Source organism: Molothrus ater, chromosome 6 (assembly GCF_012460135.2).
Source record: "Molothrus ater isolate BHLD 08-10-18 breed brown headed cowbird chromosome 6, BPBGC_Mater_1.1, whole genome shotgun sequence".
Lineage (NCBI taxonomy): Eukaryota > Metazoa > Chordata > Aves > Passeriformes > Icteridae > Molothrus > Molothrus ater.
Window position 1 is genome coordinate 22,053,577 of NC_050483.2, and position 20,009 is coordinate 22,073,585.

Consider the following 20,009-nt stretch of genomic DNA (forward strand, 5'->3'; position numbering starts at 1 on the left):
ATTAAAATCCAGAATGAAGGTAATAACAGTTGGATAAAAAACCTAGTGCTGCAATGAAGTGGATCTCTTGGTCTAAGAGCAAAATTAGAAACTTAGTATGCGCTTCACCACCTGTACGTTGGCCACAGGTGATACAGGATATGGACACACTGTGTCATTCTGGTTTCCTCATTAATTACTGGTTTATGTTTGTACTTGGTGTCTTAGGGCTCAGTCCTTCTCCTGCCGGACTGGGGTCTGGACTGAGATTTCCGCACTGATGTGGCACGGTGCTGCCAGCTCTGTCCTGCAGCGTGCCTCGAGGCCACCTCCATGGCTGATGCGGCAGCATCGCTCTGTGAAGTCGAGTTCCGCAATCACAGATCCCTACCGGGAATTCGAGCTGGTGTGGTGTGGAGGAAAAAGGAAGAAATCTTGCATTCGCTCTCTGCAATCCTTCAGCCCAGTTAGAGATGGGGTAGAGGACGGAGTGCGTACTCGATCTGACGGTGGCGTGTAAACAAAGGACGAGCTGGTGTAATGCCTGGTCGCTCGGGACGGCCAGGCTGGAGGCACCGATCCTCCTCTGGTGTCCAGGAGCGCTGGGCAGTGCCCCCGTGCGTGTCCCCGAGCGCTGCTGTCCCCGAGGGACACGGGGGCAGCGGGGACAGCCGCTGTCAGGGGCTGCCGCCGACCCCCGCAGCTCTCGCCAGGCCAGGCCCGCCCCCGGCAAAGGCGCCGCCAGTGACCCGGGCCCGGGGGCGCGGTGGGAGCGGGGCCGGCCGCTCCACCGGCGGCATTCGGCGGCACCGCTCCCGAGGTCTCCGCCCCGCCGGGGCCGGAGCCGGGGGTGTTGCGGGCGAAGCCGTGCCGGGCCGTGCCTGGCAGCGCCGGGCGGAGCGGGGCGGGGCCGCGGTGCCGAGCGCCGTGAGGGGGGGCGCGGCTGCGGCGCGGCCGTGGCTCGGCACGGCCCGGCACGGGTGATGCGGCACGGCACGGCCGGTGCTGCCTCCTCCCGGGCCGGGGCGTGCGGAGGGACGGACGGCAGGAAAAGAGGCAGGGTGGGAGGGACCCCACGGCGCCGCTCGGAGCCCGGCCCGGCCCCGGGAGCGCGACAAGCGCCTGGCACGGGATAAAGTTATCCCGGAATAAGGCTGCACGCATGTGCGTCACCCCGGATGTGAACATGCCGGCCCGGCTCCCCGCTAGCTCGCTCCGCCTGGCTCCAGCGGATGGGTTGAGCCGTGCCGTGCCGAGCCGAGCCGTGCCGAGCCGTGCCCGAGGCCCTGCAGCCCGGTAGGGGCTGGGGGAGGCCGGGCCGCCCGGGCGCCCTCGAGGGCCGAGGTGCGAAAGCCCCTCCCGGCGGGCCAGGGGCAGGTGCGCAGCCCGGGGCGAGCGGCGGGCGCGGCCCCGGGAGCGATGGATTTTCGTGGGAAGAAGTACGAGCGCGGCAGTAACTGGTCGGACCCCGAGGTGGTGGAGCTGCTGCAGCTCTGGGCCGACGAGTCGGTGCAGATAGAGCTGGAGAGCTGCTTGCGCAACCAGCACGTCTTCAACCGCATCGCCGAGGTGCTGCGGGAGAAGGGCATCCACCGGACGGGAGACCAGTGCCGGGAGAAGATCAAGAAGATGAAGCTGGAGTACCGGCGGATCAAGGACAATAGCAAGGCCCCGCGGGGCGGGCGGACGTGGAAGTTCTACGAGGTGATGGACCGGGTGCTGACCAGCCGGCCGGCCCTGGCCTATGGCTCCCTGAGCAGCAGCATGATGGCTCAGCAGGTGCTGCAGGGCAGCATGGTGGAGAGCTACCACCACCAGTTCACCTCCTCCGCCCTGCCCTTCGGACACTCCCAGCACCCTGAGCTGATGGAAATCAAATGTGAGGAGGTGAACTCTGATGACCACAGCTTGACCCCAGAGCCCCCACAAGCCATGCCTTACCAGCAGGGCTCCCCTGAAGAACAGGAGATGGAGAGAGCCTTCTTGGAGAGGGCCCAAAACGACTCTCCCATCTCCAGGGTGGAGATTCCCATTGAAACCAGTGTTTCACCTTCAGGTAGGGATAGCCTTTTACATTCCAGCATAAGGTTCCTGCCCATTTTCCCAGAAAGAGAAGATTATTTCTGGTGCAGAGATAGACACCTGGTTTTCTCAATGACATTTGGATCCTTGTTTCCATATCCCAGAAAGCTTTAAAGTAGATAGCTGATATCTGAATTCATGGTGTTTTGGCCATTCCCAAAATGCAGGTATCTCACTGCAGGTAAATATAATCTAGAATTACTGAGCTAGGTGAAATACTGTGTATGAAATCCAAAGAGCTCCATAAGTTGGGCTAGTTAGATTTCTGCATATAATGCTGACAGTAAAAAACCCATTTGCATGCTTATTTGGTATCACATAACCAGAGCTGTCTGCTGTCCTCATGCTGAATTGTATCATGACACCCTCTTCTGCCATGATTGCACTGTAAACTGTCCTTGCATTTCTTTAAAATATGTTCCAGATCTTATATTTTAGCCCACTCAACAGTGAAGAATACTTGGGAATAATCATTGCCTGACTTCTAAGCTATTTGGTGGGACTTGCACAGAAGATGTTTGTGAAAGTCACTGGCAGAAACAGTGTTTGTTTACAGGAGATGAGATTCCTGCACTGAAAGTGCAGTTGGCATTGCTTAGCTACCAGGAAGGGTATAGTCTGGGAATCCTGGGCGTTTCAAACCAGTCTAGGACAGGCTGATGGAAGACCATGAATTGTTGGAGAAGAAGAGGTGATAACAAATGTGAAGTTAATGTCTGAGGTCAGGAAGAAATGGTATGTCCTCTTGGCTGTGGTGCTTGCATAGTTAGCCTAGTGGAGGGAACTGATGATTATTCCGGTTAATGCAGAGACCATGTAAGGGGCTGGGGCTGGCAGCATCATGGTGTGCCTAGTGTGTGATGTTAAAAACAAACTTAAAAACCTGTTTGCAAACCTCAGGATGTACCTGACAGGTTTTACTTTGTTTTTTCTGTAAACTCTATGGTAGATAAAAGGTTGTTCTTGCGACAGGCAGGAGAAGGAAGCAAGGCATGCCCATGCCACTTTGCTTGCTGCACTTCTTCTTTGTTGCTTTTGTGTATTCACAGGTTTCAGTGAGCCAAACATGGCAAACTCATCACGGATCCAGAACGTTGTTCCCCGGCCTGGCTTCTCTGCCTTGCATCGGCTGAGAAAGAAGCGGAAAGGGCAGCGCATGAGGGACCCACTGGACGATCTGCTGCTGAAGACTCTGACGTCCCAGCGGGCCATGGAGGAGCGCTTTCTGCAGATGGAAGAACGCCGCTTCCAGCGAGATCTGGACGTGGAGGAGCGCCGGATGCAACTGGAGCAGCGCCGCTTTGAACTGGAGAGGGAACATGAGTTTCGCATGTTCAATGTCTTTGCTCAAATGCTCAGCATCCTAAAGCAGAGCCATAGTGGCTCCTCCTCCTCTGTTGCCATGCCTCAGGGTTTGGACTTCAGCCAGGCGCTGTCCGAAATTGAGGGAATGCGAGGAAGAGGGAGCAACCTGCAGGAGATGAGGCTTCGGCCGCTTGCCAAGAGGAGGGTTGACGTGCACAGCTTCTGTAACCCCAGCGGCTTCCAGAGAAGCCCCTACCTCTCTGCTCGTGGCAACTTTGCCAGCGCTTTTCAGGGCTCCACTGAGGAAGGGTACAAAGCCTATCATGCTGACAAGTATGATGAAGACAAGAACCCCAACGTGAGTAAGAGCCTCAAAGTGTTTTTCCTGGCTCCCTTGTTAGGAAAAAAAAGTTTCTTAGAAGTTTGCTGGCAGATGTGCTAAAAGTGTGTTTGTTTTTTTTTTTTTATCTCAGTAATACAAGGTGCATAAAACTGCTTATTTGAGGAAAAGAAATTAAAAGTAGCTTTGTGAAACATCTAAATACCAAGGATGAATGCTGTGTTCAGCTCAGGTTTGCACACTGATTTTTTAATCAGGGTAGTAATAGCAGTAGCAGACCTTGAAAGATGTAAGCAATCTGCAGGAACAGAGCTCATGTTCGTCCTTCCACCTCATGACCTCTATTGCCCACTGAGGACCGTCTCTGATTATCTGATTATATCTGATTATTGCAGGTGATGGGTGCAGGAAGTAGAACTACTAAGTAGTAGCCTTTTTTTTAATTACTGTTAATAACACTCAGCACTTTTTCTGCCCATTTACACTCAGCTGCTTGGTTTTAAGTAGCTCATCATAGCCCTCTTGTGGCACAAAGGCTGTGTTAATAGCTCATGGCAAACTATTACTGAGAAACAAATATAGTAAATGTAAATAATTTATATGTGGATTACTTTTATTTAGATGCTTCATTCACATACTGAACTAACTACTTGAAACTTTAAAAATATTCTATTACTAGCCCTGACTTTAGTTGCACTGTGTTGCAGGGATGAAAATTGGATTGTTAAACTAGAAATACACAGGGAAGTTTTTGTTACAAGGTGTATTATGAGGTACAGGGTTCTGCTTCTACAAACTGTTGTCTATGTAGGAGGTAGGTTTTTTTAAACAAATACCTAAAATTAGACTTGTACTTTAATAACATCAGAAGTGTATAGTTGTTTCAATTTTATTTCACATATTAAAATTTTATTTACCCAAAATCTTCTAATAATGAGAATGTACTAGTAGATTTGAACTCTTGAGGATCTAATGTCATATTATATATGGCCAAATCATAAACCTGGAACTGTAGGGTCATCTCTCCAGAGGGAAAAATTCAGGATTTTAACTACTTATCATGACTACATGTTTATATAGTTTTTGAGCAAATCAGTAGAGTGGAATAGTAATTAATGGTAAACAAATGCTTTTAAGATAAAGAAACATATCCAAAACTTTGTTTAAAACTGCTGTTGAAGTGTTAACCTTGTTTTTTTTTTTTTGTGTTAACCTTGTTGTTTTAGGATTTCTTTTTTTAGTTACGTATAACAGTGAGTGCATTCAAGATTAAGTTAAACATGTTCTGTAAAGAAGTATAAACTATTAGTACATGTTTATTTACCGACAGTTTATTTTTATTGACTAAGAAGCCAAGTGTTTGGGATATATATGGAAATGTACACACGTAGATGCACATCTTGAGTTTTATACGGTGAAGTTTATGTGAACTGTATTTTGACTTTTCCTTGGTAAGCTTTTTGGAGGCAATTTAGTGAAGTGATAGCTAAGGTGATGTACTCACATGTTTTATGTGTCTATAAACAATTCTGTTTCTTTTTCTAGGGTATAATAAACTTTGGCACCAGTGAGAACAAGCTCTGCTTTGACCTGATGTCCAAGCGGGTAAGTTCTATTCCAAAATAAAACACTGAATTTGCTGTGCAGTCCCTCTTCAAAGCTTGCACTTTCCTAGGGTTACTGCTGTTACTCAGGTTTCTCTGGTGAAGTTTTTCATTGTGGATTTTAAATTTGTTGGAAGTCACTTTTGAATACAACTACTTGTACATTTATTTATTTTATTTTTCCAGGAGGATAGGAGCACGGGTGTTTTTCTCTTCCTCTTCATGACGAGTTTCTCTCTGGGGATGTACTTATTTCAGAAAACTAGATGAAAATAAGATGAATTTTATTTTCCCTTGCTCACAGTAGATTATTTAATACATATATTTTGAAATTACTTTTGAAATCTATTTAATTTTGAATATCTTTACACCTGTCTGTTATAAAGTCACACAGTTGGACACCTGGTTCTGAACTCACCTGAAATGTGCAAGTGTGGCAGCAGTGAAATCTCTCAAAATCAGAGTGGATCAGCTGCTACCTGCTGGCTTTGCACCAGGCAGAGAAGTGCAACACATAGCAGAACTGAAAAAGTAGAAAAAGTCGAAAGGAAGCAAGAGAACTATGCTGTAGAGGAATGCTTTTAGATTTCCATTAAAATCACTGCCCGTGGCAAGCAGCCTTTGAGGTGGGCAGGTAGCACCTTTTCCTACCTGTGGTTGTGTGCGGGGAGGGAAGGTGCCTCAGAGTTGGACAGTCTCGGCAGTTTGAACTTCATGGTTTCTCCCATTCCACCACTTCCCACCCTCAAAGTGTTCCCTGTTTTATTTCTGCCTGCTACTCCACTGGCTTGGAGGATGCTACCCCACCACTCCTCCTTCCAGCTAAAAGAACAGGTAAGGCAGAGCTGCTGCCTGCAAGGGAAGGTGTCTTCTAGGCTGCGTAGGTGGTGCCTTCCTTCCTTCACTGTCCCTTCTCCTTTAAACTAACACCATGTCTGCAGTAAGTAGTGCAGAGGGAGACAGTAGTCAGCTGCCCTTCTACGAAAGTGAGTTGAGACTTTGTCAGGTACAGTGTTCATGCTTGTGGCAACAAGCAGAACAAAGATGTTGTTGTCAGCTTCTCTGTCCTTGCAGCCTTGAGTAACAGTATGGATTCACTGAAGCTGGTGCAGCATCAGCTGGGATTGTAGGCAAATATTTTTTTTGCTATTTGGGATTAAAAATACTTACTGCTGCCACTGAATAATGTATCCAGTTTCTGTTTTCAACTTCTGACCCTTAAATTAGAGAACACTTAACACATTACTTTTAGGGGTTCTCCTCTTATTAATTCAGAGTAATTTTTGGCCAAGTCTGCTGGTGTGTTTGCTGTTTCATTCTCTAGATAAGTTTAGGAGAGAGATGTAAGGAGGCACAGTTCTTGGAGCTACACAGACTCCAAGAACATCTACAGCAGAATGAAGGAACTTTTATCCTATACTATCAGGTTGTAATTCTGCATGGGATAAGGACATTGTCTTTAAACTCCAAAGCTTGGCACCAGTTATTAAAACACCTATAGAAAATGTTATGGTTTTGTTATCAAGTGTGAAACTTTCACACTGCATGTGGAATTTCCCTCCTCCTTTGCACTATCACCTACCTACTTGTGTCACCTCCACCTTTACTTTCTTAGTATTAACTCATAGATTTGGTAGCCATTAAATGGTTGGAAGGGGCATCGTATACAATACTTGTTTATTGCCTTTTGTTTATCTAAAATGTTCCCTCAGCCTGTATCAATGCTGTGCTTTCCCTTACAACTTCACAGAACTGGATTATGTGAAACTCTGATACTTAATACCTTGAAAATATTTAGGTAAAAGCAGTGTGCACACTTTATCTAATTATAAATATTAAAAACGACCTCCACAGTTCAGGTCAATCTGTCTTTGAGATCAGAATGAACTTCTTATAAGGAACAAAGTGCCTGTCCTGGGGAATAATTATTAGGAAGATAATTTCATTCTTCTCATGTCTTTTGAAAGCTCCTGTTACACTTCAACATTTACCAAACTGATCAGAAAAATAAATCTGAAGAATCTGCCGTAACTTTGAACTGAGACATAAATGAAAGCTGTAATTCATTAAAAAAATTAATAGATTGAAAGTTAATTAAGGAAAATGCATATCTGACTCCAATTCAAATTCTTTTCTAACTCTTTCTGACAGTCTGGACCTGAGCTTTCACAACTGGCACTTATTTTTCCAGCCAAAAGCTGTTGTCCTCAAAGCTTGGGCAAAACACTCTTGGTTTTGCTTCATTTGCTGAGAAAGTCTTTTGCAGATGCCTTGGTTATGGGCATTGTATGTTGCTTGTTCTGCATCCTTTTTGTAGATTTCTGTGCAGAGAAGTTTTGGCTGCAGTAACTTAGCAGAAACCTGTAGTTCATACAACCTGAAGGTATCACAGATCAGTTTGCTGGTCCTTGCTTCTCTAGGCTGCGTTAATTTTGATGGTCAGTAGCTTTCCCAATCCAGTTTTACAACTGTTGAAATTGCACAAGTGTCTGTGCAGATGTGTGCCTGTGCAAGGATCCTGTCTATCTCCATATTTTCCTTATCAGTAACTGGGCTTTCAATGATTCTTTGCATTTTTCCCAGCTGACACAGGCTGATATGAATCTCATGGACCCTTCACTGCTTCAGTATCCTGACTGGAAAGGACATCTGTTGTAAGTCTTTTCTGTAACACTTCTCTTTTTGACTACTTGTTTAATAAACAGAATGGATGAATACAAACTTCTTCTGCTACATTCTCTAGTTAAAATGTTTCTAGGTCACTTAAATCATCTTTTTCTTACTAAACTTTACATTAGCTGGCCTACCAGCTCATCCAGTTAAAAATCCTTTTATGTGAGAGAAGATGCAAATTTTCTGAAGCAGAGTTTTAAAAGCACTTGTAACATTAACAAATTGGGCAACTCTAAACAATTCTTTGAAACATAGTGAACACTTGGGGTTGTTAATCCTCCTTTTCTGTGCCAGATTAAAGCTCATCAGAAATATATGCACGGTTATAGACATTATCTCTAGCACCTCTGTGGGGTGTAAAAATCATGTCTGTTCCATGGGCCAGAGCTATCCTGTTTTCTAGCTATTTTCACCAGACTGTACTGTCCCTGACTTGACTTTCCTAAGATGTGAACCTGGTTTGGAAGCCCAGCCTCTTGGAGAATATTTGAATCAGTATTTGCTTTCGTGTGTTTTTCAGTTTACGGGAAGAAGTGGCTCGATTTTTGACCTATTACTGCAAGGCCCCTGCACCTCTCAAAGCAGAGAATGTAGGTAACCCAGTGCCCATTGGTGTCTATTCTAATGTATTGCCATTTGTTGGGAAAAAGTTTCAAATTCTGTTTTTTTAAACAAATGATTTGGTAAGAATGCAAGCTGTTATCATGTAAATGAGATTGATTCTGCATTTCAGTCGCTTTTGATGCACACTTTCACCAGAAGACTTCTGGCCTACTGTATATTTGCCTCATGTTTCACTTCTGTGTGCCAGCTCCTCCTGCTGGTACTCTCAATGGGGCTTTACATTTTGATCTCCCTATTTAGCTCAGGGACCTACTCTGCCTCTATCCCTCAGCCTTGGCAAAGAGTGCCCACTGTTTCAGTTGAGTTCCATGTCATCGCATTCCTCTGTTACACCTCAAGACAGAGATTTGTAATTGAACCAAGAGTTAGTTTTAGCCTGTAAAATTTGTGGCAGCGTTGCTAGAAAGACATCAGGACCTGAATCTCTGCAGGACTTGCTGACTTGTGAGAGATACAGCCTGGACAAAGGGGCCTGTGGAGGTCAGGAGCTCCTGTCTCTGCTGAGTGCTGAAGTCAGCAGGAGCTGGGTCAGGCATTGCTTTCCTGGCTGCAATTCAACAGAACCCCATGCTTCCTGTGAACTGAGGTTACCATTGATCAGATTGCTGATCACTGCCTCTTCAAGGCACCAGATTCTTCCTGATACATGGAATAAAACTCATGGTACCTGTAAGCATTTGTCCTGTAGAAGAGGGAGTCAAACCTGCTTCTGTACGAGACAGTAGTTCCCACTTTTGCACAAGTTTGGCAGGAGGTCAGAGCTGCTGTTACCATGAAGAAATGATAAGACATATTAACTGTTGAAAAGTATTTTGATTTACTAGGATCTCAGAACTGCTCCCCAGCTTTTTCCCTACTTTAAGCCTATTCTTTTTCTAAATTACTTATTAGAATGAAAAATGGCACTAGAACAAAGTGTCTGTGAAAGAACAGGATTAAAGTTATTCTGGTAGAAGTGGAATTTCAGCAGGAAAATCCTAATGGAGAATTAGGGAGAAAATTTATTTCATTGATATTGTCAGTGATATTGCTTTATGGTGTTGACTTTCTATGTATGGATTTATCACTAGCATTTCTCTTTCTTCTGTAGGTGATTATTTTAAATGGTTGTGGCTCTTTATTTTCTGCATTAGCTACAGTCCTTTGTGATCCAGGGGGTAAGTGGATGGTTGGAACATAGTTTGTTTTGTTTTTTTCTGCTGGGAGATAATGTTAATTTGTTTAAATACTGTTAGACAGAAGTGAAGTAGTGGAATTAGCATTGGCCTGCTGCACAGTTCTTGTTTCCTGCAAAGTTGTACTGTGAAATTCTTCAATTCTGTGGTCTGCAGATGTCATGCCCTCACACTTGATGCCTGCCCTGTCTGCCTTCACTGTTTTTGTGGTACCCTTTTTTAGTTTGCCAGACTAGACATGGGCTATACTCACGGTTACCTGGGCACTTGCAGAAGATTAAAGAATTAATGTAAAAATAAAGTGAAGAAAGAGGCAGTAGGATTGCAGTTTTCCCAAGGGACACAGCTGTAAAAATGCTTTCATATTTAGCTAAAGCATATTAGGAGAGAAGACTGTGACCTGGACCTGTTGGTAACTAACTTTGTTTTCTTGGTTCCAGAAGCTATTCTGATTGCTACTCCCTGTTATGGTGGTATTACCCAGAGTATCTTCCTCTATGGTAATGTCAAGCTGGTGTATGTCTATTTAGACAGTAAGGTAAGATCTGGGAGAAGGGAATAACAATCTCTGTAGTTAAACTGGAAAGCTGAGCTTTGGGAATCTCTGCAAGCAGTTTTCAGAACAAGGGTACACTAGAGCCAGTGGACATTTACACAGTTTATTGCTGGGAAAATGGACACCTGGCTTACAAGAAAGTCCCTTGAGACCATGAATCTGGATTCCAGTTTTGTACTTTTCTTGTATCTTACTCCCAGTAAAAGTCCTTGAAAGGAAAAAAATTACCATTTTGAACCTTGGAGAGAGAAGTTATCCTACGTGTCCTACTGAAGGCGGTCCCATGGTGCAAGAGCAGATGGAGATCTTGCATTGCATTAGTTATTCAAGAGTAGCAAGAAAATTCTGGTTTTGGCCAGCCTGTCATGGACTTTTCTTTGATTTTACTTATTGATTTATTTATTCTCTCTGTAGTATAAGAGGATAAGAAGATGGTTGCTAGGTCATTATTGTTGGGGGTTTATTTTCTTTCAGGGAACATTTGTCAGTGGATTGGCTCAAGGCAGTCTCTATTGAAACAACTTTGCCTTTTTAATCTTTTTTTGTCTTTCAGATTACTGGAACAAGTACTCGGCCTTTTCAGCTTACAGTGGAAAAACTGGAAAAAGCCTTGCAGGATGCCCAGGCAGAGGTGAGTTTAGCTGAGCTTCACATTACCAGCTAAGTTTACAATATATTGGAGATATCACATCCCAGATGTGGCCTAAAGATCAAAGCATTTTCAAAACCTAGCACCTGGCTTTCTGGTTGTCCTTGTAGATCATCTGACATGATGGCTTGTGAACTCAGGGGCACTTCTAGGGGGAATCCCTCAGTGTTATGTCTGTCCAGTTTTGGTCACAGCACAAAAGGATAAGCCAGACAATTCACAAAGCACTGGAACCCATTCATATAACCAAGAATAATGTTCTTGGGCGTGCACTAAAATTTAGGACTACCCAGGATTTCCCCCTCAGAAAGGCCAGCTGAGTTACCTGAAAACTGTTTGCTCTACACAGCAGGGCAGATGAATACACTAAGAATGCTGAAAGTTTTTTCAGGAGAGAACTCTAGAGGATAAAATGCAAGTGAATATCACTTTTCTGAAGAGTTAGTCTGTAAGTTTGGCATTGTCCTAAATCCCATATATGTTAAGCTGCATCTTTGAATTGTTACCAGATCTGACATGTCCAGCCAAGTATGCTTTAAATGAGTACACTTTGCATCCACCTAACTCAAATTCTCATCTTTCTTGCCACTTTCATGGGCAGTCTTCAGTAATTTATTATTTTCCAATGACTAATGCAGCTCAGAAAAAGTACTTCCATACTGAGAGCATGTGAGACCATCTTTCTCATTAATTGGTTGACCAGATGGCAACCAATTACTTGGTAGTGGCAATTCCCTCTTTTCAAAATCATAGATTAATTCTATAATATTTGGATCATTTCACTTTGCAACTGAATTAATTGTAAACAAAAAAAATGTTAATTTGTGGCTGAAAATTTTCTCATACAAATTTAACTTTGAGGTGAAAAGTCATAGTGGAAGCTTCAAGGGAAGGGAATCCTGTGTCACACTCAAGTGAGGGACTACTCAAGTAGAGGAACTGAAAATTTATCCCATGCTAGGCACTTTCTTAATACTATGATATTTGTATTCTGCAGGGTGTCACTGTAAGGGCCTTAATTCTTTTGAATCCCCAAAATCCCCTTGGGGACATCTACTCCTTGTCGGAGCTACGGGATTACCTGGAATTTGCTAAAAGGTATGTCACTTTGGAAAGCCTAGATATCCTGAGTCAGATACAGCTTTCACACTCTGGTGGACTACTTGCTGTCCCTGAATTTGTCTGTGAATATCTTTTAAGTCAGGTGAATAGTCTGTTCTTCATACACATTGGTGGACTTAAGAAAGGGGAGGGGAGTGCTGGGATCATGGACCCTGCAGTCATCTGGGCTGGCAAAGCAGCTTGTATCAAGGAATGCAAGTTTTATTTTTCAGTGATCTGAGGAAACACTATGGCACTGGGCTTCCCTGGTAGAAAGCTGAGTTCTTTTCCTCCCAGTTTCTCAGAACCCATAAAGACAAAGAAGTGTATGAATATGGTTTCATCATGGATCATAATACTGTTTGAGATTCAGATTCTATGAGATGCTGAGTAGATGGGTAGTACTTCTAGGAATTAATTTTCACATTAGCAATGATAGGATCTTTGTCTTGTTACATGGTTACAGTGTGTGACGAGAGGATATACCTCAAATCATTTCAATGTACACAAAATAGATCCAAGTTGAGAAAAGTTGCTTTATTTCTGCAAAATTTGGCATCCCCTCTTCTTTGTATAAAGCAAGTATTTGGAGGCCTGAATTTATCTCTGTTAAACCAGAAGCAGCCTTCTTTTGTAATCTCCATTTTGTCCTTTTGCAGACATGAATTGCATGTGATAGTAGATGAGATCTACATGCTGTCAGTTTTTGATGAATCAGCCACGTTTCACAGTGTCCTAGGCATGGACAGGTAAAAGCAGCTCCTACTTCCCTGGCCATCTTCCAGTGACAGTTCAACATGATGCCTTGCTGAGAACTTGTGACTGGAAGTTAAGTCATGAGCTAGTAAATTCTCAATCCAACTTACATTCATTGATTTATGCCCTTTTTTAGTAATTTCTGAATGGCAAATGAATTTTGTCAAGTACAATCTAGCAAGTAAAAAATGGTAGCTAGCTTTTTATTGTGGTACACTTCTCAATGTGTGCATCAATATTTGGTTATGACAGTTCCCAAAACAGAAAGCAGATTTTTCTTTTGTTTAAGGTGATGCTCTTCTTCCTACCTAAATGTCTTTTTCCCATGTTTCTGTTGATGCTTGTAAAGACTTTCTATTGTTGTTTACTTTCTAATTTTCCATAGAGTAGTCCCAGATCACAGTAGTATTACAGACTGGATAATGGATTTTATTAGGTATTGTTTTAATGAGAAGAACTTTTAAAATATTTTTTTAAAATATAGTGTGTTGTTGAGTTGTTTGGGGTTTTTTTAATTTTTAGTCTTCACCAGTGCTGCTAGCTATCTTTTTGTGCTCAGTTGCAAGGAAATAAAATATACTTGGTTAAGTGTTAGCTCAGTCTTGCTGGGCTTAGATGTACAAGAACATCACTTTTGATTCTTGACAAAATACATTGGCAGAAGCCTGATTTCTAGCATTAAATGTATGAGCTTCAGGAAATCTGCATGTAAAATGTAGCACTTGTAAGCATCTGTGTCTTTGAAGTATTTAAAAACTTGTCTAAAGCTACTTCCAAGGTGTTCCTAGTTTCTAAAGTTAGGTTGCATTTGAATTTTCCCTGCTTGACTGCTGTTTGGTGGTGCACTGTGTGTCATTGTGTAATGCTGCCTCTCTGTTTCTGCAATGCTGCACTGGTGATCCAAAAGCTTCAGCACCTATGACACTAACTGCCCATCTGCATCCTTCTACATACAGATTGCCTGATCCACAGCGGACTCACGTGATGTGGGGCATAACCAAGGTGAGTGCTGCTTGTTATCATGCTGTGCCTTTGTGGCGCTAGGTTTTGGTCTGGGCTCCTCAGGTTCCTCATGCTGGAAAGATCAAGTTAGTAGTAATAGGATCCCAGTTGTTCAGTATAATAAAGTAGTCTCTCTGTGCCTTCTGCAGGATTTTGCTGTTTCTGGGATTCGTTTCGGTACTTTATATACAGAGAACCAAGATGTTGTTAATGCAGTGGCTTCTTTGTGTTATTTCCATGGGGTTTGTGGACCTGTCCAGCACAAGGTTGCACAGCTGCTTAGAGACAGAGGTGAGTCAGTAGCTCCATGTACAATCTTCTGCCATTCTGTGTGTCTTAGTACCTGGAAGATCTCCCCTTCCCTTACTTTCCCAAGTGGTCTCCTCTTTGTACACCTTAATTGACAGTCTTCCATTACCCTGAAACTTCCCATGCAACACAAGGCTGACAGCTCTGCAGAAAAGCACATTTATGCAGAGCTTCTGATCAGCAGAGTTAGAGGAGCAGCTTGGAGGAAGCATGGTAGCTATTTATACAGAAATTGCCAGAGTTACCCAGAACCAGATGAGCAGAAACAAAGAATACAGGCTTGTAGGACAAGGGAAATGGAAATGGGCTTCAAACTCTGCCCAGGGTGGAATGCTAACAGTCCATGATGACTAAGAACTATAAATGTAGGGAAACTTCCTCAGGAAGGTCAGGGAGATACTCTTCTGCACAGACATGAAACTGCAAAATACTTCTTGGCTGTCCTTTTGTTATTTGAAGAAACAGAAAACAAAAGAAGGAGGTAAAGTGTGAAGCAGAAAAAGACAGCTGGGCGTTTTCAAAGCTTCAACAGATCTGAATACTTCCTCAGTTTGTGATTCTTTATCTTCTTCTTCTGGTCAGACTGGATCAACCAGGTGTACCTGAGGGCCAACCATGCCCGCCTAAAAGCTGCCCATACGTATGTGACAGATGAGCTGAAGACACTTGGGGTTCCTTTTCTCAACCGCAATGCAGGCTTCTTTGTCTGGATTGATTTCCGAAAGGTTGGTAGTTTTGGGAAGTGAGGCTTCTCCTGGGGTGAGGGCAGGCATGTAGTGCAACTGCATCTAGAGGAAGAGTTAATATTGTGACAAGCATTTTATTTCAACAAATCTGTCATCTGATGAGGAGAGGGAAGGACTGCGAGATGTTTCAGTCTGTTCTTTTCCTTTTGTCAATCTGTGAACTTCCCTCCTTGCAGGAATCTTACTACTCTCAAGCCACTTCCCTCCCCATTTCTTCCTTTGTATCACAACTGCTGTACTTCAGAGGTAAAAGGTGTCTCCCTTGGCCTTTGCAGACTTTATGGGAATCACAAATTCATGAGGATCTCAGTGATGTAGTCTATATGGTACTAACCTCTGGCCCTTCTGATGACTCTCCTAGTACCTTAAGACAGGCACATTTGAGGAGGAGTTGCTGCTCTGGAAGCGTTTTCTGGATAATAAGGTCCTCCTGTCCTGCGGAAAAGCCTTTGAGTGCAGTGAACCTGGATGGTTCCGCATCATCTTTTCTGACAAGACCCACCGGCTGCAGTTAGGTGAGTAATGTTCTTTTTCCTCCCACCACAATTTCTGCACCACTATTCCCATCTCTTCTCAATCCTAAACTTAGGCTATTATTATCCTCTTGTCTTCTCTGTTTTTTTCTCACTTACTCCATTATCCTTTCCTGGATCTGATGGATTTGGAGACACTTGTGGCTTAAATTAATCCACCAGTGTTTCTCCTCCTTGTACCACTGCAGGCATGCAACGGATACGCAAGGTTTTGGAAGAGCGTGAGCAGGAGATACTGGCTGAGGAGAAGGAGCAGCCTTGTCAATCAGATCAGGATGGCAAAGCAGATAGCACAGATGAAGTCATTTTTGTATCCCGCCACCAGGACCCTCTCTGTGCCAGTAGCTCCAGCCTTGGTGACCTCATTGGCCTCCTGCAGCAACAGATGCGTTCATCTGACTGGCTACAGAAAAACACAGCCGAGCAGTTTGCCCAGGAAAAGCCAGAGATCTATGATGTGTTCAGCAAACTGGTGGGGAAGCAGTAGGGGTCAGTGTGCCTGCAGGGGCTTTCCTGTACAGTAACTGACCCTGGGCCCCTAACAACTCAGTAGTGACTTCCAGCAAATAATATATTTTCTGTATAGCAAGAAAATTACTTTGTAGGCCCCCTCCTCTCCCCTCTGTTTGAGATCTCTGATTTGTACTATATAGCTGTGTTTCCTTGGATTGGGGTGAGGGTAGGGAAGGGGGGGGTGTCTTGTTTGTGTGCTGCTCTCTGTTCTGCAGCATGATTGTATTTTATATTTAATTAATTTCTAATAAATATGCTCTTAACTCTCTTATAAGGTCCTGTGGTGTAATTTTTTATTCTTCTTCACACTTTCCAAAAACAGATTCTAGATTAAGTTATGTGAGGTTTCCCTTTTCTTAAATGATGGTCAGATATAACTATTTGGGGGCCAGCTGTCTCAAAGAGGTGTTTTTGGGAGATAGAATCTAGTGTCAGCCCTAACTTAGCCCTAGCTAAGGGTATATAAACATGTGCATCGATTCATCTTCATAACTGAGGCTCTTAGGACCATAGTCATGTAGACTGAGTTCTTTAAATCATTTTGTTTGGAGTTGGTTTCCAGTCTGACCTCAGATCAGACAGTATCCACTGCCCTTGGCTGGTGAAATGCCTGGTTTTGTTTCTATTCTTCTTTTTTATATTCCTATAAATAAAATGCACTCATTGGCCTCTTGGCAGAATGTCCAGAAAAGAGCTACAAATGGAGAGGCAATAGAAAGTAGATGTTGTTTTTGCATTTTTCTATTCCTGGAAGTCCATCCCTTGTGGTTAACAACAACATGTATTGGCAAAAGATTGCAGAGAACGCTTCTGCCATCGTGTTAGGTGTACCTGTAGGTACAGCTGCTTCTGTCACGTACCACAGGCATCCAAGGACGCACCTTCCACCATTATCACAATATTGAATGCAATTTTTTTTCTGTGTTTCTCAGTTTGCAGGGGAATTCTTTTTTTACCAAATGGTATTCTTCTGTCTCCTCCTCTTTCCCATTTTAAGAAACTGTTTTCTGTATGCTGGTGATAGAGTATTTCAACTAGAAGGCCTCTTTCACAGATAAAAAACTATTTAACTTCTGGTACTATAAAATTTAGGTATCCTAAAGAAATTGGAGCTTGTTTTTCTGCATACATATTAATCAAGAATTGAAGGAAATTGCTCATGAAAAATGAATAGAAGTGCATCTTTTCCCTCATAGATTTTGGCAGATGGGCATGAGTGACAAAAACACATCTGCATCATAAACCAAATTACCAAAGCATAGGCAATTAATGCAACCACAGTTTGCTGTGTGGTGATGGCAGAGAACTGCTTGGACAGGGGAAGTAAAGTCTGAGCAGTGGCTGAAGACAAGATGGTGCTGCTTTTGACTGCTGTGAGCAGTAACCAGCTCCTCCTTCAGTGCTGAGGCCAGGCTGGTGAGGTGACAGGTAAGATCAGTATAAGGGACAGTTATAAACAGAGTATTTGCTAACTAGTTTGGCATTTGTCCATGGACAATATTTCCAAGTCCACAAAGAAAGCTATAGCAGAAGACAGGTGTCGTTAATGGAATGGGAAGTGCGATGTACAGCCAAATTACAAATGGACTTCCTGATTTTCCCCCTCTTTTTTATGTACCCCAAGGAGGACATGAGCAACAAAATTTTAGGGATCAAGTTCTTTGAAATCAAGAATAAGGTGAGACATTAGTTAAAGTGATATTTTAGGGAATCCCTGTAGCAAATTCAACCCATTAATTACTCCTCATTTTCTTTTGTTCTAGTAGTTCTTTCTGTTGGAGTATATGAATATACAAAAGTAACAATTTATATAATATTTTTCACCCATATATATTTACTGCTCAGGAAGCAGGTTTATTGTACTGTTTCTGTGTGGTTTCAGCTAGTAAAGCATGCTTCTGCAGGAAAGAGGGTATGACATGCTTTCAGAATCCTCACAGCTAGTACAGTATGGCTGACAGTCACATCTGAGCTTGCTGTAACTCAACAGAACACACACATAGAGTATTTTCCATGTTATTTTCAATTTTAACACCTGCCTTAGGACCTCTCCACTGAGGAATGTCAGTTTGGTCACAGAAAATATAAATATAACTGGAAAGGAGGCAGGAGAGAAACATGGTCATGAGACTGCTGTTGGAAAAAAAATGGGGTTTTTTTGACTGTGCAAATCCCATAAATTTTGTAAATGGCCTTAACTGGTTTACAGGAACTGGTAAACATGTAGAAAGTCCTGTGCATATGTATATAGAAACTAAATCAATTCCTATCTGCTCTAAGATTTGCTCTAAGATTACCCCAAGAGGAAAAACACAGGTTCTGCCTGTACAAATTGTTTGTTCTTTCTGCTACCTTCATGTTAGATGTTTTCTCTGCTTGATGTATCTCATAGTTCTCATTAATGGCCTTTTCTTCTTCTTTGTGGCAAACCTCTACTGACAAAAAACATCGAGAAAAGATTAAGGATTCTCCCATGCTGTCCCTGCCCTCACTTTTTTTTTTGTCCTGTTTGTCAAGTGATAGGCAAAGAGAGCAGCACTTCAAATGAAGCCAGTCAGATCTGTTTTTAAAACTTCTGCATTTCATCTGAAACAAGAAATGCCATCAAAATTAGTATAACACTGTGCCTTCATTGCTTGTACTCATTGTAATCATACAAGATGATCAAATCCACTTTGCATACAGTATTTATGTTCCTGTTACCTTTCATTTTAGCACAGAAAGGATCCTAGATGGTTTCAAGGTCCTTGCCATGTTCCAGTCACTCTCTCTGTCCCCCTCTTCCTCTGCCCCCTCCTTTGCCCCCTTGCCCATTCTGTCTCTCTTCTCCGGAGAAGTATTCAATACTTTTAGGGTAGAGGTGGGAATTTCCTGTCCAGGACTGCTCTCTGTCATAGCAGCTTCCATGACATACATTTCAGGTATACACTTGACATTTCATGTTTCTGGGAAGGAAAAATCTGTAAATCTCGAAATTACTAACCTGTGTTACATTGCAGTTAAGCAGACAACATAAATGGGGCCCATCAAGATAAGTATTTATGAAAAATCATGCATACTTACAGAAAGAATCTGTGAAAGTAAGTTTTTCCTTACAGAAATTTAATAGGTCCTAAGCAAAATACCTGTAAGGGAAAATATTCACTGATAACTTAAGAGTTTTCCACCTTAACTGAAGAAAGGAAGTTGCTCAAATATACTGTGTGATAGACTATATATTTTTTTTAATAAATGTTAATCCTTTAATTGTTGCCTTTCTATCTTGGAACATCCAACAGGTCACACAGTTGGGCTGACTGCTGTGTGTTTCCCCCATCCCCATAATGACTCAGTTTCTTGAAACCTGCCTTGGGGTCAAACTATCATTTATACTGACAATTTCTTTGCAGTCCTCCTCCAGTTACTTGGTTACAGAATCCCTCTGTTGCTCTCATCCTGCTGGCAGAGTGGTGATTTCATTTCATCAGAGAGATAGTGGCACACAGGGGCTCTATGCTAAAAAACCTCTCATGGAGGAAGCCCTGTGAATCCCACCCCTGAGAATTTCTGCATCAGAAGTATCGGGCACACAAAACTGCTTTTGCACTTTAATTACTTATGCAGCAATTTTTGTAAGATTGGCTGACCTAACAAGAACTTGTTTTGTTTATTTCTGAAGCAATTCAGACCACATAATGAAGAATAGGGCAAGGTAACCTACAAGGATTATATACAGAATGATATGTGTTCCATCTGAGAAAATCAGAGTGCCAAGATAGACTCATTTTCCATTCCAATTAATGCTTTGTTTATTACTGACTTACATAAAACACTGGCAACTGACTGATGACAAGATCCTAGATTATTTGCAGCCAGCAAATGTACTAAAGAGTCTGAGGAGGTTATAAATACTCTACTTTTTGTCCTCAGTTTGCCAGGATTGGTTATTTTTAGCAAATAGCCAGTCGACCTTATCAAAATGAAGAATCAAAAATAGTCTGGAAAAACACTGCAAGGAAAGGTTATTTTTAGCTCTCTGTCTATTCCCTGCTGCTATCCAGCAAGGTCTGATGGCACAGCTCA

At 42.8% G+C, this 20,009-nt stretch overlaps 2 protein-coding genes across 2 annotated transcripts; one reads left to right on the top strand and one right to left on the bottom strand.

Annotated features, from left to right (window-relative positions):
* Positions 1–366: 366 nt before the first annotated feature.
* LOC118687329 (splicing factor, proline- and glutamine-rich-like) lies at positions 367–1,143 on the bottom strand. Its single transcript, XM_036384253.1, has one exon. The coding sequence runs from the start codon at positions 1,141–1,143 to the stop codon at positions 367–369; it is 777 nt and encodes a 258-aa protein (XP_036240146.1).
* Positions 954–16,215, top strand: ACCS (1-aminocyclopropane-1-carboxylate synthase homolog (inactive)). The gene is made up of 15 exons (XM_036384825.2): positions 954–2,035; positions 3,111–3,724; positions 5,252–5,311; positions 7,894–7,964; positions 8,504–8,573; positions 9,698–9,764; positions 10,223–10,320; positions 10,892–10,969; positions 11,985–12,085; positions 12,748–12,837; positions 13,801–13,846; positions 13,996–14,137; positions 14,738–14,880; positions 15,263–15,416; positions 15,623–16,215. The coding sequence occupies exons 1-15, from the start codon at positions 1,399–1,401 to the stop codon at positions 15,919–15,921; spliced, it is 2,670 nt and encodes an 889-aa protein (XP_036240718.1). The 5' UTR covers positions 954–1,398; the 3' UTR covers positions 15,922–16,215.
* The last annotated feature ends 3,794 nt before the right edge of the window (positions 16,216–20,009 follow it).

Coding starts and splice junctions, on each gene's coding strand:
- LOC118687329 (XM_036384253.1), bottom strand. CDS start 1,143: ATGCGTGCAGCCTTATTCCGGGATAACTTTATCCCGTGCCAGGCGCTT.
- ACCS (XM_036384825.2), top strand. CDS start 1,399: ATGGATTTTCGTGGGAAGAAGTACGAGCGCGGCAGTAACTGGTCGGAC. Junction 10,970..11,984: donor TGCAGGATGCCCAGGCAGAG/GTGAGTTTAGCT, acceptor TGTATTCTGCAG/GGTGTCACTGTAAGGGCCTT. Junction 14,138..14,737: donor ACAGCTGCTTAGAGACAGAG/GTGAGTCAGTAG, acceptor TCTTCTGGTCAG/ACTGGATCAACCAGGTGTAC.